The sequence below is a fragment of the Patiria miniata genome, unplaced genomic scaffold, assembly GCF_015706575.1.
Source record: "Patiria miniata isolate m_02_andy unplaced genomic scaffold, ASM1570657v1 HiC_scaffold_17, whole genome shotgun sequence".
NCBI lineage: Eukaryota > Metazoa > Echinodermata > Asteroidea > Valvatida > Asterinidae > Patiria > Patiria miniata.
The window spans coordinates 8,720,938-8,742,050 of NW_024037055.1; the positions used below are offsets into that span (position 1 = coordinate 8,720,938).

At 39.5% G+C, this 21,113-nt stretch overlaps 1 protein-coding gene across 1 annotated transcript in view; it reads right to left on the reverse strand.

Annotated features, from left to right (window-relative positions):
* LOC119724011 overlaps positions 1-21,113 on the reverse strand; it is a 106,519-nt gene that overhangs the window by 31,843 nt on the left and 53,563 nt on the right. The window contains 24 exon segments of the mRNA XM_038194932.1: positions 409-512; positions 607-897; positions 1,508-1,780; positions 2,576-2,842; positions 3,275-3,979; positions 4,520-4,697; positions 7,087-7,193; positions 7,659-7,857; positions 8,239-8,429; positions 9,715-9,832; positions 10,314-10,402; positions 10,956-11,180; positions 12,210-12,369; positions 12,579-12,757; positions 12,930-13,050; positions 13,258-13,498; positions 13,659-13,839; positions 15,964-16,201; positions 16,347-16,474; positions 16,940-17,106; positions 18,205-18,385; positions 18,740-18,910; positions 19,828-19,922; positions 20,666-20,961. Of these exon segments, the coding sequence (XP_038050860.1) occupies positions 409-512; positions 607-897; positions 1,508-1,780; positions 2,576-2,842; positions 3,275-3,979; positions 4,520-4,697; positions 7,087-7,193; positions 7,659-7,857; positions 8,239-8,429; positions 9,715-9,832; positions 10,314-10,402; positions 10,956-11,180; positions 12,210-12,369; positions 12,579-12,757; positions 12,930-13,050; positions 13,258-13,498; positions 13,659-13,839; positions 15,964-16,201; positions 16,347-16,474; positions 16,940-17,106; positions 18,205-18,385; positions 18,740-18,910; positions 19,828-19,922; positions 20,666-20,961 (4,905 nt within the window).

Here is a 21,113-nt window from a genome sequence, read left to right on the forward strand (position 1 = left end):
GAGTTAAAAAATATACAGATTACAAATATATGATGATTTGCACTGCTTTAATGACTCTGATAACCATTAAAGAAAAGATGCAGCACAGCCAGATACTGTTATCAGCGGCAGTGAGAGAAATAGCTGACAGAGGAGTTTCACTATTCTGTTATTATCACATAACGTGACAGAATGATCCGATGTACAGCCAAACCTCCGTGACAGGTGTAATTTTTGGCAAGTTGTTTTAGAAGTTTCAATGTTCTGATTGCTCCTGCCGCGTCATAGGCAGGGCCTATACACATCCTTGTCTGAATGGGTGGAGCGATATTATCAGAAAACATAACTAGTGAATAAGCACCATACATTATACACTGATGTCAACATCGACTTTACTGGTAGATTAGTTACACTAAACTACTAATTTACCATGTCATAGAACGGTCCAACACGCAGCCTACCCTTAACGGGTGGAGTGATATCAACAGAGAAGTAACTCGTTGAGGAGTTACACTGTCCTCCTTCGTTCATTCCTATAAGACACAGAGGAAAAAAATATGTTAACACTGTCTATTGAACTGCAGGCATAACTTGTACTTTAATGCACAATTAATAGATATCACTCACCGACAACAGTCACAAAGTAGGATCCCTCATGCGTGAGATTCAGTCCCTTGACGTCCACATACGTGTCCTTGCCGACAAAACTCATTTCTCTCTCGCTGAATGTCGCCAGTGCCTGCCTCGTCCCCAACAAGATATCCCGGCAATCGATATCTTCGGGTTGGACGGAGGAAGGTGAAGATTCACCCACACCAACGTAATACAGCAGGATGGGCAGAGTGGATTGAAATTCATCCCACACGAGTTGCACCTCGGACAAAGAGTTTAAGAACTTGGGCACTCCTACTTCGGATCCTTGTCAGTGCAACAGAGAATTACATATCAAATAAATGTATTAGTATTTACATTCATTTCAACATGAACCGAGTAAATATAAATACATATGTTCACTCCATTAAGTTAATACCTTTTTCAAATTGCACAAGTGAATCTTAAAACAGAATAACGATGAGAATAAAATACAAAATCTTAATGTATATTGATATCAATTGACAACCATAACACAGTTTGAATATACAAGTTCAATTATCATTCGAAAAGATTTTTAAACCAAAGGCCCTTTAAACATTTTTTTATTTAACAAAGTCCTCAGGTTGCGTATTTAGAAAAAAACAAAACGAACGGTTTTGCAATATGTAAGACAATGGCAACAATTTAACAACTTGTTGTGGGTTCTCTTTTCTTGAACAAGGTACTGATGAAATTTTTGTTTAATTTAGTCTGAGTGTTTTCTTCGAAGAGAAAGAAAATAACAGTTAATGGAACCTGCACTGAAGTATTTATTACACTGACTTAAGATATAATGCGTGTAACTTGCTGACATTTATTGAAAAGGCTCAACGCCTCAAATTTTGAAAGATATCGGAAAGAAAAATAATAGTCGACGCAATATGAAGAAACCTACCATGTACTGTGCTGTCCATACCAACATTGATCCCTGTTGATGTCACCTCAGCTGTGGAAAAGCTAGCACTGTGTGCCCTTACCGTCACATAATATATCGCGTCCAATGCCAAAAGGTTGAGGTCAGTGAAAGTGACGGTGGTGTTCTGACCGACGTAGGTGAAGGGCACTACGTTGTCCCTGGTCTTAGGGTAACGACGGTCAGTTCCGACCGCCGCCTCGTAGTAATCCACAGTCTGTTCTGTGAGTTGGTCTTTGATGACTTCAGCATTTCCTAAATGAAAATTCAGCGCAGAGATTAAAGGTGGATACATATATTCACTACATAAAACAAGCATTAATTGGCCTGAGCCAAGTCACTACTTCTTGGATGGAATGTCAGTCCATCGTACTGAGCCCGTTTCAATCAAACGTCTGACCTGTAAAGGGTACTTGAGAATTTCAGGATTCTTATAGCTAATTACTCTTAATATTCAGTGTTTACCCTAAAGGGGCCGGGTTATTTTGACCATCTCTCAGCCGGGGGGGGGGGGGGGGGGGGGGGGCGGATTCCGCCCCCCCCCTAAGATCTGGGCCATCGATTGACGAAAAATTTTGAAACTCGGCACATGCATAGAGCAGCTCTTCCTAAACATACCCAAGAAATTTCATGACTATAGGTCAAAGGGTTTTGGAATTATGGCTAATTAATTATTCATATGTACGAATGGCAATTCTGCTCTGTGTACACGACGTATATGCAAAAATTCAGTTTTCACGGCGCGTAGCGCCGGAAAATTTTTCGCTACGCGACAACCCGTGGTCCGATTTTTATGGTTTTTGGTATCAAAAGATGCGCTAAGCTCAAGGCTAAAAAGTCATAACAGCTCGGGTCGCGAAAAAATTTTTTTTTAGAAGCTATCACGGAAAATGTTGAGGGGTGGGGGGGGGGGCGGATTCCGCCCCCGGCCCCTTTAGGGTTAACATAATTAGTTTTTGTATTAACAACGATGCTGTAGAGCTCTTTTGAATATTTACCTGTGAGTAAAAGTATTGCTCCAGAATGCTATCCGGTTGTGTCAACACATACCTGTATGCTCAACATGCAGGTGTTGTCTCCCCCCTCCAAAACCCTTCCAGCTTGCCGAAATAGTATCAGTCTCCTTCTGGTAAGTCAGATCAAAGCCCACTAGGAGGCCATCATAGACCTGGCCAGGTATCAAGGGGTCCAGCTTGACTGTGATTCCATCAGATCGGACCGTGACAGCCAGGCCCAGGGCGTTGGTAGCTCGCACCAGGGTGTAGTACGTCTCACCATCTGTCATCTCGATATCTGTGTTGGTGTCTGAGGTCCGTTCTGTTTTCATAAACAATAACAGATTGAATTGTGAAACCATCTTTTACCTTACGTTGTCGTCAACAAAAAAAATCACGAGGATGGTCTATACTGTAATCTTTCAAGTTTTGTTAGTCTTATGATACTTTTTTGCTACAGATGTGTATTAAGCATATAACATTTGCTGTAAAACCTCTGTCCAACAAACTTTGATTGTGAAAATGAGCGGGGACTGAGTGATGCTTAACTTAACTTATTTGGCAGTTTGAATACGCGATCAGTGAGGCACTGTTATTAGACAAAAGTTAAGTGTACTTTCATCAACAAATGTTCACGAACACAAACCAAATGTTAAACATTCCAGAAAGGTTATGCGTAGGACGAATGACTTGAAATGTGCCTCAAGAACGCGTTAACCATATTTGGTTGTTTAGCAAAACGCTTTGTCTTTACCGTGCACATTTGTCATTGGCTGAATCTCCTTGTCATCAATTCTGTAAATGGCCCATTCATAATGTTTTATTGGACATGGATCGCCACTGAAATCCCACGACGCACTCATTTCTCGCATCCTCGTCTGGAAGTCCTTGTCGGCAGATTGGTTGTCGATGACACCATCTTTGACTTGGAATGGTCTGAGGGGTGGAAGTCCGGCACTCAACCGGCTGACGTAGATGCCATTGGATACGGCGGTGCTGGTCAAACCGGCTTCGTTGTAGCCTCTAACTGTGGAGTAGACTCTACGGACACTGCTGAGATCGATATTGGTAATGAGCTCTGAAGTCTGGTCCTTGGACACCTCATAGAAAGGTTTGATCTGAGATCCTCCTGGTGTGGTGCCCAGGGCAACCTCATACTTGGTAATCAGGGTGTCTTCATCGCTGAACGGTTGCCACAGGATCTGCAGCTGGGTAATCGATTCCACACACTCTCCGTCCAAGCTCAAGCATTCCTCATCGTTTGTACAGTCCCATTCTGGTAGGTCGATAGGATCACTGAAATTGTAGCTGTACACACCAGACAGCTCCACTACAAGGCCATATGATGGAGGTGTATCGTCGATCTCAATAGGACCAGAGAATGCCATTGTGCTTTGGTTGATAGCATTGAAGGCCTTCACAGTCGCATAGTAGACCTTGTTGTGAATTAGATTCAGATCTATAAGGTGGAAAGTTATCCAATGAGTACGTATTATTCATTTGAGAATAACATTAGGCCAAACAACAGTGTCCTGCACTATATATTTGATTTAATTTTAACAGGTGATTTTTAAAGTTTAAAATGGATGTGAGGCGGTATGTGCCTCCTTAATATTCCTGCAAAATCCTCCAAAAGCTCAAGGTGAATGTTGGAGGGCAAGGGTAAATTATTTATTATCTGAGGCAATAATTCTAAGGCACAAATAAAAAAACTCGAATGCAGTATCCAACTTACGATGGTAAATATTCAAACCGATTAAAGGAATTCAGCAGACGGGGTAGTACAGATATATAACCATATTGGAAAGATAACCATACGGATCTATAAGGACCAACATTTTTTAAAATTGTAATAAAGTGACTTTTTTGGTTAATTATAGATTCTTAGGCAAATATTGTCATATAAACCATATAGTATTTCAGGGGTAATCTCTAACTCGATAACATTTAAGGCCTGCCAACACTTATAATTGTTTCATCAAAAATGCTGCTCACAAACCTCTGACACTGTAGTGAGTGAAGTAGCCGGGCAAATCACCAGACTGGAACACATCGCCTTGACCCTTCGCTGTCCCGACGAGAAACCCGACGTGATCAATTCCAGACTCAGCATCGAGGAAATCGCTCCATCTACACAAGAGGGCGCTGTTTGCATAAATGAATGCAGGGCACTGGACCTGAATGGTAACAGGTACACAGAAAACACTAAGTAAGTAATTTGACTCAATATCGTATTAATTGAGTCATTTTGTCCGTGTAGTGAGACACTTTGAACCATACAATTTCAATTTTACTTTATGCGGATTCAAACCACGAGAATACATTCTTGTCAAGAGGTATGGCTATTCAATTTTATCTCGCGTAAGCCGAACCGGGGTATTCAGAAAAACACATTTGTCTTTTTTTTTTTTTTTTTTTTTTTTTTAACAAAACAATGTATATCTATATATTTATAAATATAACTTTGAGTTCATTTGAAAACAGTTGACATTCTTTGCGATAATCAAACCTGTATTATTCTATAATAAAAATGACATTTAACTAAAACTTCATATAACGACACGTACATTCCATTCCAAAAGTGGCTTTAAAATGTATCCAACAGGATACATTTGTCTTTTGTCACACAATTTGTTCATAATTTTGTTCAATTTTGTCATACTTCATTGTAACAAAGAGATAGATAGATTGTTTCTTTTGATTTTCATTTTATCAACATTGCGTCCCCGTGCTCCTCAACAAATTCAAATTCAATATATTTATTCCAACGAAACAAACCTCTCGTTTTTTTGTGGGGCCTGTGGTTGGGGTGTCTGCAACCCTCCGAAAAAAAGGTTTTATTTTGGCACATGGGCACATTTAAAAAAAAGAAAAAGTAAAAAACTAAGATGTTTTGTATTTTTTCGGTTTTTTTTAAATTTACTCTTATTTTCTGATTTATTTTCATTCGTTTGTAAATTTTAAGGTATTTATGGGTTTTCTTACATTTTTGGTATTCTTTAATTTTTTTCTCTTGGAAACTATTCTCTGAGTTTAGTGCACCAGCTTGGTCTGACATCATTATGCGAACGAATGTGCCAAATTGTGCTCAAAGTCTCAAGGACACACGGAAAAATCCTGTAGCAGAGACCAGACTAATTTACTTAGAAGAAATATTAATGTGACGATGTCTCCTGACGATGACTAAAGCAGGCTAGTCGAAACGTTGAGACCAAAGACAAGTTCGTTTAGAAGTTACAGCAGGACTGTTCTTATCAGAACAAAAAACTACTTAGCAAAGTTGATAATAAGCAGGACAAGTTCTTTTCAGAACTAATTTCTTCTAAGCAGTAGTTATTACCACATGGTGTTACCGCAAACCGAAACGATACCGATACCCCACCATGCAAAGCCTCAAATCTTATATTAATGTGATTGATATGAGACGAATTCGATCTCTGAATGCTATAATTCGGTAACAACTGAATTCAATCTGTATTGACGAATATCCTTGATGTTGTGCTTTATTAGGGTGACCAAACTTTGTAACTGAATGATAAATGACCAAGTCGATTTTTCCAAGCAAATCTGAAATTATTCTTGGACGAATTTAAATATTTATAAGCATTGGTGATTTATAAGGGATTCTTTTTAAAATACCCGGAAAAACGTGTACTATTGTCGTACTTTTGCTTTAACTAATCCAAACCAATCACATGAGAATAAATTAGTTAGTCAGTTGGGTCTTGATTTTCATACCCAGACGTGATTAAAGTTACGTAGATGAGGGTTGATTTTGTGAAAACCTTTTTGGAGATTTTGTATAAAAAAATGTTATATTCTGCCAAATGCGACAATTGACTAAATACCAGTGTTGCATTCAAAATACAAGTACAACTTAAGTCGCATTACCAGAATAACAAAGCAATCTATACGTATCTATACTAAACAGGGTGGAAAAAAAACTGAAACCGAGATATTATTGCTAATTGGAACAAAAGTAGGGCACATGTGAATCAAAAGGAGATATCCACTATTAGGGTTGAATCTCCTCTTTAAAATGACACCCTGATCATGTCATTACATTCACGGTTGACTGAGCAGTGACCATTTTATGAAAGGGCTTATTTAGAGAATTGCGCCCCTTTTCAATTGTGGTTTTTGTGGTGTCATTTGTCACAGAGTGGAAGGCTATGGTTGCCAATCAAGGCAGGTGGGGGAAAAAGAGATTTCACCATGAACAGTGGCGCAATTAGAACCTTTCATAAAATTGGTCACTGCTCAGTCAACCGTGAATGTAAGAACATGATCAGGGTGTCATTTTAAAGAGGAGATTCAACCCTAACAGAGGATATCTCCCTTTGATTCACATGTGCCCTACTTCTGTTCCAATTAGCAATAATATCTCGGTTTCGTTTTTTTTATCCACCCTGTATAGGTATCAGGGGATGAACAATACAAAAAAACCCACCACGGAATGGCTTTGTTACAGTTCATTCATCTAACTTTTGAGTTAGTGACTTGTTATTGGCTTCAGATGGCTTGTTATCTATCAGAATGTCTCCGACTTTTGAAGTAAATACATACCTGACCAACACTAGGTGGAGAGTTATCTACGGTCACGCTTGTGGCATGAATAATCCTCCTTAGCCCGACACTGTTGACTGCTTCAACACTCAAAATGTTGGGTGATCCTGTGCCAAGCAAAGATGGTTTTCATCGTGGAAGCGTTAGAAAGGGGAAAAAAAGAATGTCCATTACAAAATAGTCAAATTAATGCCCGTACGCTTAAATATTACAAGCTTGGAATGGGCTTGCAAAATGTTAAAACACGTAACAAATAACGGTCAAACAGCAACTAAAATTAATCGATGGACGCCAAACCAGACTGAAACTCAACTTGTAAATAATCAAAGCAGGACAACACAAGAACAGTGAAGGCTAACCACACAACCAGCCTTGATTGAAAGGAAGTCAGATTACGGATGCTAACTACCAGGCGAATCAATGCTGGAAGCAGCCAGGAAGCAGGATAATTTAGTTAGCAAGTACCTAACTTTAAAAGCTATAGGGACTTAAATATGCTAGCCAAGAAGCCTGGTTTACGGCTTGGAAACAAGTAAGGAAGCAGGTCTTTTAAGTGACCTGTCGAACCGTACCTATTTCGGCAGGACTTATCAAGGCTGATGGAATGTAGAATTTGTTTGTCGAAGTAACGGGGAAGATATCGCCGCTTCCAGGGTACTGCCCCATGTAAAAGTACGAAGCCATAATGTCACTCTCCTCTTCAGTCGCATCCCAGATAGCATCAATGGAGTCAGAGTTAGATTGGTACAAGTTCACTCCACCGTCATAGCTCTGCGCATAAAACAAACGGAAGTTAAATGCCCGAATTACCTAAACTTCGGAAACATTTGCAATTTCAACATGTATAGAGCACTTAATTGCACTGGCAGCAATCATTGAATGCAGGTACAAATTCCCTTCTCGTTCCAAGACATATTCTCCATTGTGATTGTTTGCATTATTGAATCAAGGTCGGTCGCTATTCTTTGACTATTTTACTGCAGGCTGTTGTTTCACTTCGATCTGTGTATGATCCCTGCATGGTGCAAAACCAAACCGATGCAATTGCTGTTAGGGAAGAAAAAGAATGCCTTAATACTGCATATGCACTCCTTATGACGTTGGGACCATTAAACACCTCTACAAAAAAAAAAGGCGAATACATTTACACACCAGGTCCACGATTGCGTCATGCAGGCCCAGGTCAGTCATCATGATGTCAGGTGGAGTGATGTCCACTGTGAATCCATTGGATGTGGATTCTAAGACTTTGTCTGCATTGGTGATGGCTCGTAGTGTGCTGTAGTAAGTCACTCCATGCTGCAGAGGCAGAGGCGACTGGGCCTTGCCTATCCCTGCCAATCCTTAACCAAGAAGACTCGATTATTAGCAAATAAATCTCATTGTGGAAAGCTGTTTGGGCTTGTCACATGACTACCTTAACGGAAATTAGTTAAAATGCATTTTGTGTCATATAAACCTTACAGAGTTGTAATGACTGGAGTCCATGACTCGACCCGAGTCCGACCTGAGTTAAACGTTTAGGCGACTAGAGTCGAGTCGAGTCCCAACTGGTAACTGAGTCGACTCGACTCAATGAATTGGAAACGAATGACTCGACTCGACTCGACTCGAATCCCTGAATCTCCTGATGTTGACATCAGTGTGTAATGTATGTTGCTTATACACTAGTTATGTTTTCTGATAATATCGCTCCACCCATTCCGACAAGGATGTGTATAGGCCCTGCCTATGACGCGGCAAGCTGTCAGAACAGTGAAACTTCTAAAACAACTTAATTCGTTGCGAAAAATTACAACTCTCACGGAGGTTTGGCTGTACATCGGATCATTCTGTCAGGGGGGGGGGAGGACAGGATATGCAAAATATCGTGTATGAATAACGTATGTTTCTCAACAGCCAACTAATATCTCTTTGGTATACATTTCAAGCAGAAGCGCTCTATTGGGTACCATGCTGCAAATTGTAAGTCTCTGGATCTTCATAATAAACTGGTGCCTTATGCCCCTCCTTCCATTCTGTAATTCACTAGAGTTTGTTCAAATATCAGTGACTTCAATTAACTCGAGCATAATTTGACTCGACTCGACTCGACCCTAGTCACTTCCTTAAAATGACTCGACTTAACTCGAGTCACAAAATCCAGTGACTCGTGACAAGTCTGTAACCTTGAAGTTAAAACAATGTCGGCATGATTATCGAATTAGTTGCCCTTGACCATTAAACTGAGATCTTGCCATGATAACTAATAGCCAGGCAAATGATTTTTTTTTCAAAACATGAAGGATTTAACACAGCTTAGGTCAACCTAACAGTTAAAGCGCTAACATTGAGTAAGGCAAGCAACTTTGTCACAGTGTCCACAAAGTTTGTTGTGATAAATTGACCATTGTGCAGTGAGGTATGAGCGAAATTATCTAACACTCATACGGGTTTAGGCCAAGGATAGGAGTATCTGGACAATTAAAAAACCTTCACAAATTCACTTCGTGGTTTTGTTGTTATTTAAAAGTTTTTATTATTACTTAGACGGACACTTCTTTTTTGGGACACACTGTAGTACAAATACCTCCTACACACATCATAACTAATATACAGCTACAACGGCACTTGTTTTGGCAATCTTACCTGCGACATTTGCATTACTTCCTGGTACTATGCCATCTGAGGTCAAAGGTTGTATATCCTCGCCCCCAGGGGTTGTGCCCACCGCCCATTCATATTGAGAAATGCCATGCACTTGGCTCTGGAAGTATTTAATAATAAAAATCATTTCATTTCAATTTAGTTTTGTTTTTAAACTCCAAAGTTAGACAACCTTCGATCAACAACAAATTTACAAAGTTTGCATGGGATTTTAAAAAATGCTCTGTATTAACAAAGCAACATTCATTTCCACTGAATCCTTCAGCTTGATTTACAGCAAAGTATACTGCATACTTTTCTAAATCAGAAATACAATCAGATAATTGAGGTCAATACTGGCTAAAAGAAGTTATTGAAGGATCTTTGAAAGAATCTTGGCTGAGAGTATGTTCACAGTACATTTATGGAACAGTAAAACGGAGAATGCGAATTTGAGCGGGAAAATCTACCAAAACTCTATTATTGGACGACTGCACCACGGAGAAAAGCATGAGTAAAGGTTATTTCAAATGGCTGTCGATTTTAAAGAACCGAAATGAATGATGTAGAAATACTATGATTCCCCTACAAAACGGTTTTACCTCAAAGCCATTGAAGAAGATCGTAACAGTGGTTCTCTCTTGCTGAGCATCTTGATCCTGTTGCATGCTCGGACCATCGGTTACGTACCCTGTGCAATGAGATTGTTAAAGGAAGTAAATTTTGTTGACAACAAAAAATAATTATTGCCAAGATGTTTCGTTACTTTCTCAGATCTCCTAAAGTGCAACATTGCAGTAAACGCACGGAACAAGAATAGGATGTCAGGCCTCTTGTTATAAAACCAATAATGTTCTCAAAGCCCTGCAGCAATGCAGTCATCAAAATATCTGAATCAGGCACAACCAGATGTTAGATTGTGACAGATTTTGATTGCAGTAAAACCTAATTGTGATATCTGACACAGTTGGGCACTTCTGTGGGCCATTTGTCACCATAAACTATCAGAGAGATTGTCCACCAATCTCAAATGACACGATGTCTAGAGTGAAGAGTCTTTGGGGTGGGGGAATGAAAATCACTGTGTCTCCTGATGTGAAAATTAAAACTTTAACCGCACAGAAAAAGATGGAACATTGATAAGTGTTTTATGTAGTTCTTAGTAGATGGTATCCAACGTCTTACAATTAACATAGTCAAATAAGCAGATTGCTTTCAAGTACTGCATAGAACTGATAACTAACCCGTCTGATCTTCATCAACAACTCTGATTGGTGAGGAGCAGATGACGTCACTGAAAGCCCCTGCACCATTTTCACTCTTGACACACACGTAGTAGACTGGTTGGCAACCCACAGTGACTGTCTCATCACTGCATGTTGATGGGTCGGTCAGTTGAAGATGAAGGTCTAAGAGGACACCACTGCTCTTAGGGCCCATTGGAGTGAATGGTTCGATGAGTTCAAAGTCTAGAAGGAAGTGTATGCCACAAACAAAACAAAGAGTCAAATTCAAGTATTAATTTTTTCTTACATAATTATAAATACCCATCAGTTTAATGTTTAAAACATTTGCTCTTTTGACTTATACAATATTTGTCGATTTGTCGTTCGGGAAACTTATGAAAAGTATAGGCCTATACAGCTTGTCCCAAAATACCCGCAACCTTTTTTTAGGAGACTCTAGCGTCGGCGCGGAAACACATCCCGCAGTTAGTTTTACACCACTTTAAAGTTAGTTTTATACCACTTTAAAGCTTGGAATCTGAAGTTTATCCCTTGCAAGTATTTGTTTGATATTTAAGAGACTTTTAAAATTATTTGACGCGTTCAATAACGCATGTCAAAAACAACTCAACCGATTTCAAGGAAAATCGATGATGCGGTATATCAAATGCAAACTTGAGACACACGTTTAGCGCGCTGTTGAATAGATACATATACTTGCACGTGAATCGCAAAATCGAACTTGAAACGAAGAACAAATATTGTAATTGCATTTAAGGTGTTGTCTACGTGGATCGAAAAGAATAGAAAACACGTTAAGTAAGAGGCAACGACATCGTCACATCATGAACATGATACACCATTTCCACATTAGAAAAATGCGCATGATAGATTTTCTTTGAAATCGGTTGAGTTTGTTTTTGACATGCACTTATTTGAACACGATTCATTTCAAAACCCTTTTGAAAATCAAACCAATACTTACCAGGGAAAAATTTAAGATTCCCAGATATTAAATGATATACAAATAATGGCGGTACGTGTTTCCGCGCGACGCTAGAGCCTCGCAAAAAAATGTTGCGGGTATTTGGGGCGCGCTGCACATTATTATATTTTGGCAAGTACTAACGCCTAAAGTCACGGTGCTGGCAAATAGTTCCAATGCAAACATTTGTATCATCAATCTGGGGCAATTCCAGTTGGAACAAACAATGACAATTACGTTAGACATTTTAAATGTCATCTTGTAAGGTAATCTTAAGTTATATTTACTTTGAGCCGTTCCGACTGCCACCCAGTAGGTCTTGATACCACTCTGCCCATCTACAGCCAGCCAGGATGCCTGGATTGTTGTACGACTGTTCTGGTACAAGTACCCTTTGAAGAGTTCTTCAACTCCCCCATCAAGATTGCCTCCACGCACATATCTCATCTGTGAATTAATTAAGATAACGCCACATTTGTAGATTTAATACACATTTTCGAGATTTTCAAAGCAACGTAAAGTCGCCAGCCGGCAAATGCAGCTTTGCTATAAAGTTCAAAGAGTGAGAGGTGTGTAAATGGGAAGCTAATACTTTAAAAGATCTTTTGCAATTGACCGCCTTTGTGTCGCTTGACGCTGCCTGGATGGATACTCACCATTGGAGGACTGGGATCGACCTTGATTCCACTGGTTTCATGAGAAACATCTAGTTTAGCATGGTTCCTGGCCTTCACTCGTGTCACATAACGAGCCCCTGGACGCAGTGTCAGACCACCTTGAACGTGGGACCGAGCCGTGATGTCAGAAATCAATTTAAAGCCATTCGGGTGTTGGCCTAAAACAATAAAACAAAATATAAACAGAAAAGTATACTTAAAACAAACGCAGAGGGAGGTGTGTAATTTGTTTTCGTTTTTGGTTGCTCGTGTTTATTTTGTTTTTGTTTTGTTTTCGTCTTCATGATGAATGAACATTTCGCTAGACTACACTGAGGATCTATATCTTACCGACGGGAAAGATCTTGTGTTTATTTCCATGTCGCAACTCGTAGATCGCCAACTCAAAGGATTCGATGCCGGACTCCTCATCAAAGTAGTCCCAGTGTACAGCAAGGCTATCAAAATTCGACTTCCAAATAAAAGGTAATTTATTGAACATCTTTAATAATTTCAAAGAAACACACCGTTGAATTGTTTTTACTTTAGGTTGTAACGGTTAATTTCATGTTTTTTTTACAATTTACTTTTCTTTCTGGGTACTAGCCTAAATAAAAGGTTTAGATTTGTAACTAGAGGCGATTGTTGAGTTATAAACGACAGGATGATGTCAACTCACCTGGAAGTCAGCGTCTTGACCCACATCCAGCCCATCTCCCAGAGTTCGCAGCACTGGAGGAGTCAAGTCGACCAAGAACCCATTCGTCGGTGTATCAATGTGATTGAAAGCCCGGTTGATGATGCGCAGGTTGACATAGACCTGGTCCTTGTGGTGGAGATGGAAGTGGTGCCATTCAATGGAGGATGTCTCGCTGCCTACTGAATCTGCCTCATGGATAACCTCAAAACTGTTTGTGAAACTGTAGTTCAATAAAAACAGAATATAAATTATAAAATTTTGCACCACTATCAATTTTACATTCCAAGCAAAGACAAAATGCAAATGTATAAGAAGAAGCCCAGATTTACTTTCCTTCTCAACTTTTTAAAGAAATCAAATTCAACTAAACCCGTCTGCACCTTTCAGCATGCTTGCGATAGACTGTAACCTGGTAGTCGTCGATACCAGAGTCAGGATCAGAGAATCCTTCCCACTGAGCCTCCACAGTCGCTGGCCTTGATGAGAAGGCTAGATCATTATGTCCCGGCAGTAGGCCATCATACACATCGCCTTGCATTGGTGGAGTCAGATCTACAGTTACTGGAGAGTTTTATTTTTGAAATGTTACTAACATGAATTATGCTTACCGAATTTGAAGATAAGTAATATAAAATCACGTGTCACATGCACTTCAGTGTATTGTTGAGGGAAGACTAATCGGCACTGACGATAACAGGTTGAAGTTGAGGTATCACTATATAACATGATGAAAATATTTTTCTGCCGATGATGATCATGATGATAGTGCTTACGATCATGACGATTGGATCACCGCTGAACGTGTGAGTACATGTATACACATTCAAATCGTGGACCTTGAACAATAGAGGAAAGTAAGGGCCACGATTGACCGAAGGTCCATTTTGATGTGTGTGTGTAACATGAAAAAGGGATATCTTCCTAAAAAGTATAAATAAAAGAGGGACAAAAGTGGGTCCACAATTGAAGGTGTGCACACTTGAGTGTTAATGTTAAATGATGAAACATTCTTTTTCAAATCGACGACGGGAGTCCAATCAAGGACGTCCTCGATTGGAAACGTGTACAAAACCAATGGGAGCTGTTGCAAAAAGTATGAACAAAAGAGGAAGAATAGGAAATAGTCGATTAACACCATAAACAAACATGGTGCCTATGTGTATGTGCACACACATTGGTTCCTTACTGGGCAACAAGTACACAAATAACAAATGGGACTATGGACTCCACAAAACACCCTTTAGAAATGTATCTTTCCCATGCTATGTGGACAACGCTATTGGATATAAGATTTCTGTAGAAACAAAGAGAACGAAAGGAGGAGACGAGACATTTACGGCGTTGTCTAGTTAAGTTGTAAATCATGAAAAAAAAATGAAAATCAAACCTTTTAGGTTTAACCATTAATTAATTTGAACAAACGCGTCCTTTAGGGATCGATTGATTTCATGACATGCTTTATTTACACGGTACTATTAAAAATGTGCATGGTGAATACTGATTTAGTTTAGACTGGTCACATATGCAACATAAAGTGAAAGAACTTTTAGAAATATCAAAATAACGTAACGTCACTTTCGCTTTGATGTCGTCAGATATTTAAGGTACTCATCGTCAGGTAGCTGACATCTGACGTTTTGAAACAATGGTCCAACTTGGTACAAAAGGCTAGATTTTTTTCTATAAAAGTTTTTTTCAAATTTTCGCTACAATAACTCCCTGTCTGATTTATTTTTCATGTGCAAAGAATGTTTCTAGGCAATTTAAAAAAAAATGACGAATAGTTTAACAATTTAGAAAGATAACGTATCCTTGACGTGCCGCCAGAGGGCGTCCGTTTTCGCGATGACGTTATCATGAATTGTTTTAGTTTAGCATCCCTCACTGAGCATTTTCTGAATTAGTATTACTTTAGTGAAATGATGCATTTTTCAAGTTATATCCATTTATTGTTGCACTTCCGGTAACCTCAGAAGCAAAGGTCAAGCGGTTTGTGCTTGGAATAAAACAATGTTGCCAACGCGATATCTACCACCAAACAAAAACATTAACCTGGTAATCAATTCAGTTCAAGAGATTCAGTTGAACAAAGTATTGTCAAATTTCGTGAAAGCCATTGTCATCTGATATGTGGTGACGTCATGATGACGACACAATTGTTTTCACATCTTTGGACAAAGGTTCATGATTGTACAAGTTTTTATATTCATCCCTTGCACTTTTTGGAAGAAATTACGCCCGTTTTAATATCGATGCTTCTGTCGGTATTTGGAATTCACCTAACACTGACTTTCATATAAACCCGATAGTAACAGTCAAGCGACTTCAGCTACACGACATATTTTTTTTATCAGGGCATGGTCTATCAAATCAAAAACTGTTTACGTGATTGTTCTCTTGCTCACGAGTGATGACTAAAACATAACGGTCCCTTTTTGAATACAAGTCTCTTCTAATTTGGTACATGATGACATCATTATGACATCACACTTTTATCTACATATCTGTATCAGAGTTAATGTTAATACCAATTTTAAAGTTCATTTGTTGTTACTCACAAAGAATTATTGTCCAGGACCCCTCCCCTCCAAAAAAGTAAAAAAGTAATACTAACACCACTTATACAAAACCAAAGTGTGGTATGGGTGAGCTCCACACTCATTCGTGTTCACAAGTTAAAATTACCTCCATTAGACGAAGCCGAAACGTTGAGTTTATCATATCCGCCGTGGAAGGCTGTGAGAGTTGAGTAATACGTCTCCCCGTGCTGTAGGGTCACATAGCCAGAGCAGGCGCTGTGTTCTCGACCAGACACTTTGGTGAAGTCTACTACGTTACTCAGTCCAGGCTGGGTCCCAACCGCCCAAAGGTAGGAGAAGATCCCAGACTCAGGGTCACGCCAGTTGTACCAATTGGCACAAATCTATTCCGTTAACAGAGATATGAATTACCAACAAAAGCCATTTTGAGGCGATTGTTAAGAAAGTTTGCAAAACGGGAAATATAACGCTTCCCAACCAATTGTTCACACTGTAGGCCTATTGACTGATGGCGACCACTTGTGTTACCTTATTTCTGTTTTTGGTAAATTCCAGATCCTGATGTGCGTAGGGTCCATCATACAAGTCTCCAGCGATTGGTGAAGTATCGTCTACAAGAATTGGCTGGTCAGCATGCTCTGTGGTGCGCAGGTCCACTGCAGAAGGCCCAAACAAAATGTTATCTACGTTAACTATGTTTCCCGAGCAATAAACTGAGAGCGCGGTAAAGTCATTGAAAACCTGTGTCAACAGGGAACAGAGTGCCCATTTCGCTTTCATTAGCGATTGGGCCAGATTCATATGTTGCTGTGGGGGATCGCGACACCTCCTCCACAGCGAGTCTGTTACCTTGCTTGCATTGAAAAATGCCAGTATCCATTTAACATGCACCTGGATTGAGAGGAGTAATTGAGGTAAAGCGCCTTACTCAAGGGCACAACACACACGGCCACGGCGGGGCTCGAACTGACAACCTCACGATCATGAATCCTGTGCTCCACCGCTAGACCACACGTGCCTTCAATGCCTTCAGTCATTGAAACCTAGAAGTAATCAACTAATTGCAGTGGATTAGGCCTCTCGGCAGGGCATATTTCAAATCACAATCAGTACATATTTACCTCTGTTGACTGCTCTGACTTTGACCCAACAGGGTATGCCGTTGGGTATCTTGAAGTCCATGAAGAGCTGTTCAGCCAAACCGTGAGCCTCCCAATCACGCAGTGATATATCCCTGGGTGTCCTGCCTGCTGCAAGATGATACTCAAACAGATGGGAGTCGGGATCACTGTGTTAAATGTCACAGAAAGAGATAAGAAGGATATTTCAGCATTTCTAAGCAGACAAATATGATTGGGCCGGAGTTATACATGTAAGATGCGCCCGCAACAGCTGTTGTAGCCGTTTATCATTTTGCCTCGCATAACACCTTTTGGATCATCAGTTTGTGCGCAAGATGAGCATTCTCAAAACTGGACTCAATTATCTATGAAAAAGCTAACTCGTGTTAAAGAGGTTGTGGAATGCTCGAAGACATTTCTGTCATTTTTCGGGTATATGTAGCCTAAGGTGTGATGAAATAAAAACGACTACTGTATCTGTCATGAAATGAGTACAAAAGGTACTTTTGAGAGCTGTTTTCAGGTCCTGTTTGGACCCGAACGTGCACTTTGTGTGAAAGTCGTCGTTTGGGGCAGCAAACAAAACATAGTAAATCGTGACGTAATAAAAAGGACTCGCGATGCAGCGTAGTATAAACAAGACCTGTTTATTACGTCACGATTTTTCACATTTTACGAAGAACCCGACGACTGTTGATTTCAATTATGCGCTCGCCGACCAACAAATTACTCGATGAATTTCAGTTTTATAAACATATAAACGCACATTACAAAAGAATGGGACTTTGTCATTATGATATATATGGGTCTACTCTACAATAAAAAAAAAATAAAAACAAAACGACTTTCAGTATTCCACAACCTCTTTAAACAGGCAGTGCATGCTTTGGGGTACTCAGCCAAATGACGACACTCAGAGAGGGTCTCACTATACGAAGGTTTGTTTCCAGATGCAAATCTCGGGAAGATAATAATGCGGAATATAGATTTCATAAATTCTTGGGAATTACTTGAGAATTTCACCTGCCGAAGTGTATCATGCACCAGCGTCATTTTGTGTGCAATTAAAATGTCTTACTATACGGGCGATTCACAATAGTGTGCCTCCAAGAGTTTGCAACGCGTTGGCCAATCACAATGCGCAAAATCTGTCGACCCAATGCGCGTTTGGAAAAGATCGACTGATTCCGCGCATTATGACTTGCCAACGCGTTGCAAACTCTTGGGGGCGCACTATTGTGAATCGCCCGTATTCAGATACTCACGTAGCGTTGACTTTCATTCCAATTCTACCCATGGACGAGTCGTAGGTGATGTCAAGGATGCTGTAAATGATGGGCGGAGTATTGTCGATAATCAGAGGTGTGCTGTGACACACTGTGAGTGCCATAGGGCCGCCAAACTCTACCTTGTTGAGAGCACGCACAGTCATGTAATATGCACCGTCTGTTGGGAAAGATATCAGCATGGTATCTTCTCTAATTGTGGAAATGAATATATTAGAGCAATGTTTTATTGAATGATTTGTTTCCTGGATTGGAAAAGATGAAATAAGCCTGCGTTTGATTTGTCTGTGAATATAATAGGAATTTGGTTAAAGAGACCAATAACGCAACAATTTCAAACCATACTACTTTTTAAAACTTTGAAATTACTAGTACAACTTTTTAAATGTAATTGTCTATTCAACAACAAAACCTCCCAGAACAGCTGTAATTATGGAGAATTCCTTCCTACATGCTGCAGGTAAGTTCTCTTACGTTCTCCGATTGTTTCAACATTTGACAATGGACAAAATACCTGGTAGCTTCACACTGACAACAAGTCCTTGGTGAGTCCACTCTGACTCATCAAACAGATGAGCGTGGGGGTCAACATGCATGCTGACATCATCATCACAGACAGCGTGACCAATGGACCAGGTGTAGCCATGGATTCCTGTCTCGTTGTCATGAAAACCTTCCCAGTTTGCTGAAAAGAAAATTAGAAAGACATATCACTAATCTTTTCAGATGCTGCTTGGAGACACAGGTATCAACATGTTTCAGTGATGTAAACACACAGCACATGCACAACAATATCATTGTGACATTACATTATCTGGTTTAGAGCGTAAAATTAATAAGTCACGCGACGAAATTCTGGTACCCCCGACCAGCTTGCTCACGCGCGCATTGCATCTTGGGTAGTCTGTCTGTATTACTGACTGGTATGGCTTGACTGTCAATGGGGATGCTCTCTATGATGTGAGGACAGCGATGTCGTGGTGAATTCAGCACAATGATGACAGTCTTGGCACTATTAAGCTTAAGGGTACAATCAGGTAGGCCTTGGCCATGATAAGCAGCCCAATTTAAAACCTGTTGTTCGAATATATATAAACTGTTAAAGTAATATCTTCGTCTTCTGGTTCACATTAAATTTGCACCTAGTCACAACAATAGCGTTCGAATTCGCTATGCGCCCGTAGCGAATATGTGGTACGGAAAGAAAATCGCGTCCCGGACGTCAGTCTGAACATTCGAGTTCTTTTGACCATCGCCGAAGTAACAAGCACTGTGATTCAATGATATACAGCCAGTGTGAGAATTTGGAAATAATTTTAAATATAACAACGCATCATGTTTTTAACCGCCATGGAGGAACGTTTACAGCCTGTACATTAAAGTAGCAGTAAAAGTAAAAGCCTTATACATCAGGTTAAACAAAAATTTCACAAAAAAACAACAACGCACAAGCCTAATCCCCCCCCGAACATTACCTCAGATTAACACACAGCTTATATTTACACAGCTTGTCCACATGTTTCGGATGATTTTCAAAATAAGTACATTAGGTCAAACAAAGATACGTTCATTATATTGTCAACGAAACGTGTATGCACTTACCCGCCATGAAAGTATTGCTTCTTGTATAATGCAAATCAGTTAGTTCCTGATAGCCGTTAAATACAGTCATAGAACCAGGACCATCAGTAATATACCTGAGGTTAAATAATTGCACAGCAGAAATCTGATTAAACGTCGTAAGACACAAACCAGGTGCGGTTGTATATTTATATTACAAAGACAAAGAGCTATGCGGAAAATCCAGGCAACATAATTTGGAAGGTTAATAAATTAAACTTCCTCTTCTTCGCAATATGTACAACATATTTTGTAAAATTTTGAACAGTTTTTCGTTTAACAGAGTAATTGAAAATCAGACTTTTAGTAAGCTAATGACTTACTACATTGCTCAAATGGAACATCCAAAATGCAAAATGTGTTTTTTAGACATTATAATTTGTGTAATCATAATATAGGCTATTTGAGAATTTAATATTATTTTTGTCCATTCTTCGACAAGCTCTGCTATTAAAGAATGTGTAGTTGTTTGTTATATTTGGTACAGAATAACAAAACATTATGTTGAAAGTACCACAAAAATGACAATTTAATGTTCAATTTAGAAAAAAACTTTTTTTCACATTTCAGATTTTAGTGTCGTCTTCATCAAGGGTTTAATTTGCCACCGTTTCTGCACGTTTATCTTATAAAAAATAATCGAAAATCTTACCATCAGGGCTCAATTTTGGCCTATTTTGGCTACAAAAAGTCACATTTTGGAACAGAATCACAAATAGATGTTGGTCCGTTATAAATTAAACACGTAGTTGTTTTATTACTAAACATATTTCTTTCATTATGCTACTTGATTAGAGGCATTTTAAGTATTGATATTTACCGATGGTTATTCAATGGAGTGTCTTCAATGCATCGTCTCTCCCACTCCTCTGGTGTGAACTCCACGCAAGCTTCATGCACCACCTCATCCCTGGTCACATTCACGATCAGCCCCGGTTCTGGTGGAGTAAAGTCTGCTAAGATGCCGACGGATGAAATGATGTTCTCATATCCTACGTAGTTCAGGAGCTCAATGTTAAAGTAGTAGAGGTTGTTGTGGACGAGTTGGAGTGATTCGTGGTTGAACTCTACAGCGTGGCCCACACCGAGGCGCTCATAATGGGTGAAGAGTCCGTACTGAAAAACAGCAAATTTATTAAATTGACATCCCTTAACGTTTTAAATAATGATTATAGTAGCACAGTTTTGTCACATTTACAATACAGGATCCATCCATAACTGTTTACACATTGGGATCGCTTGCAATAAATGAAAGGGAATCACCAAGT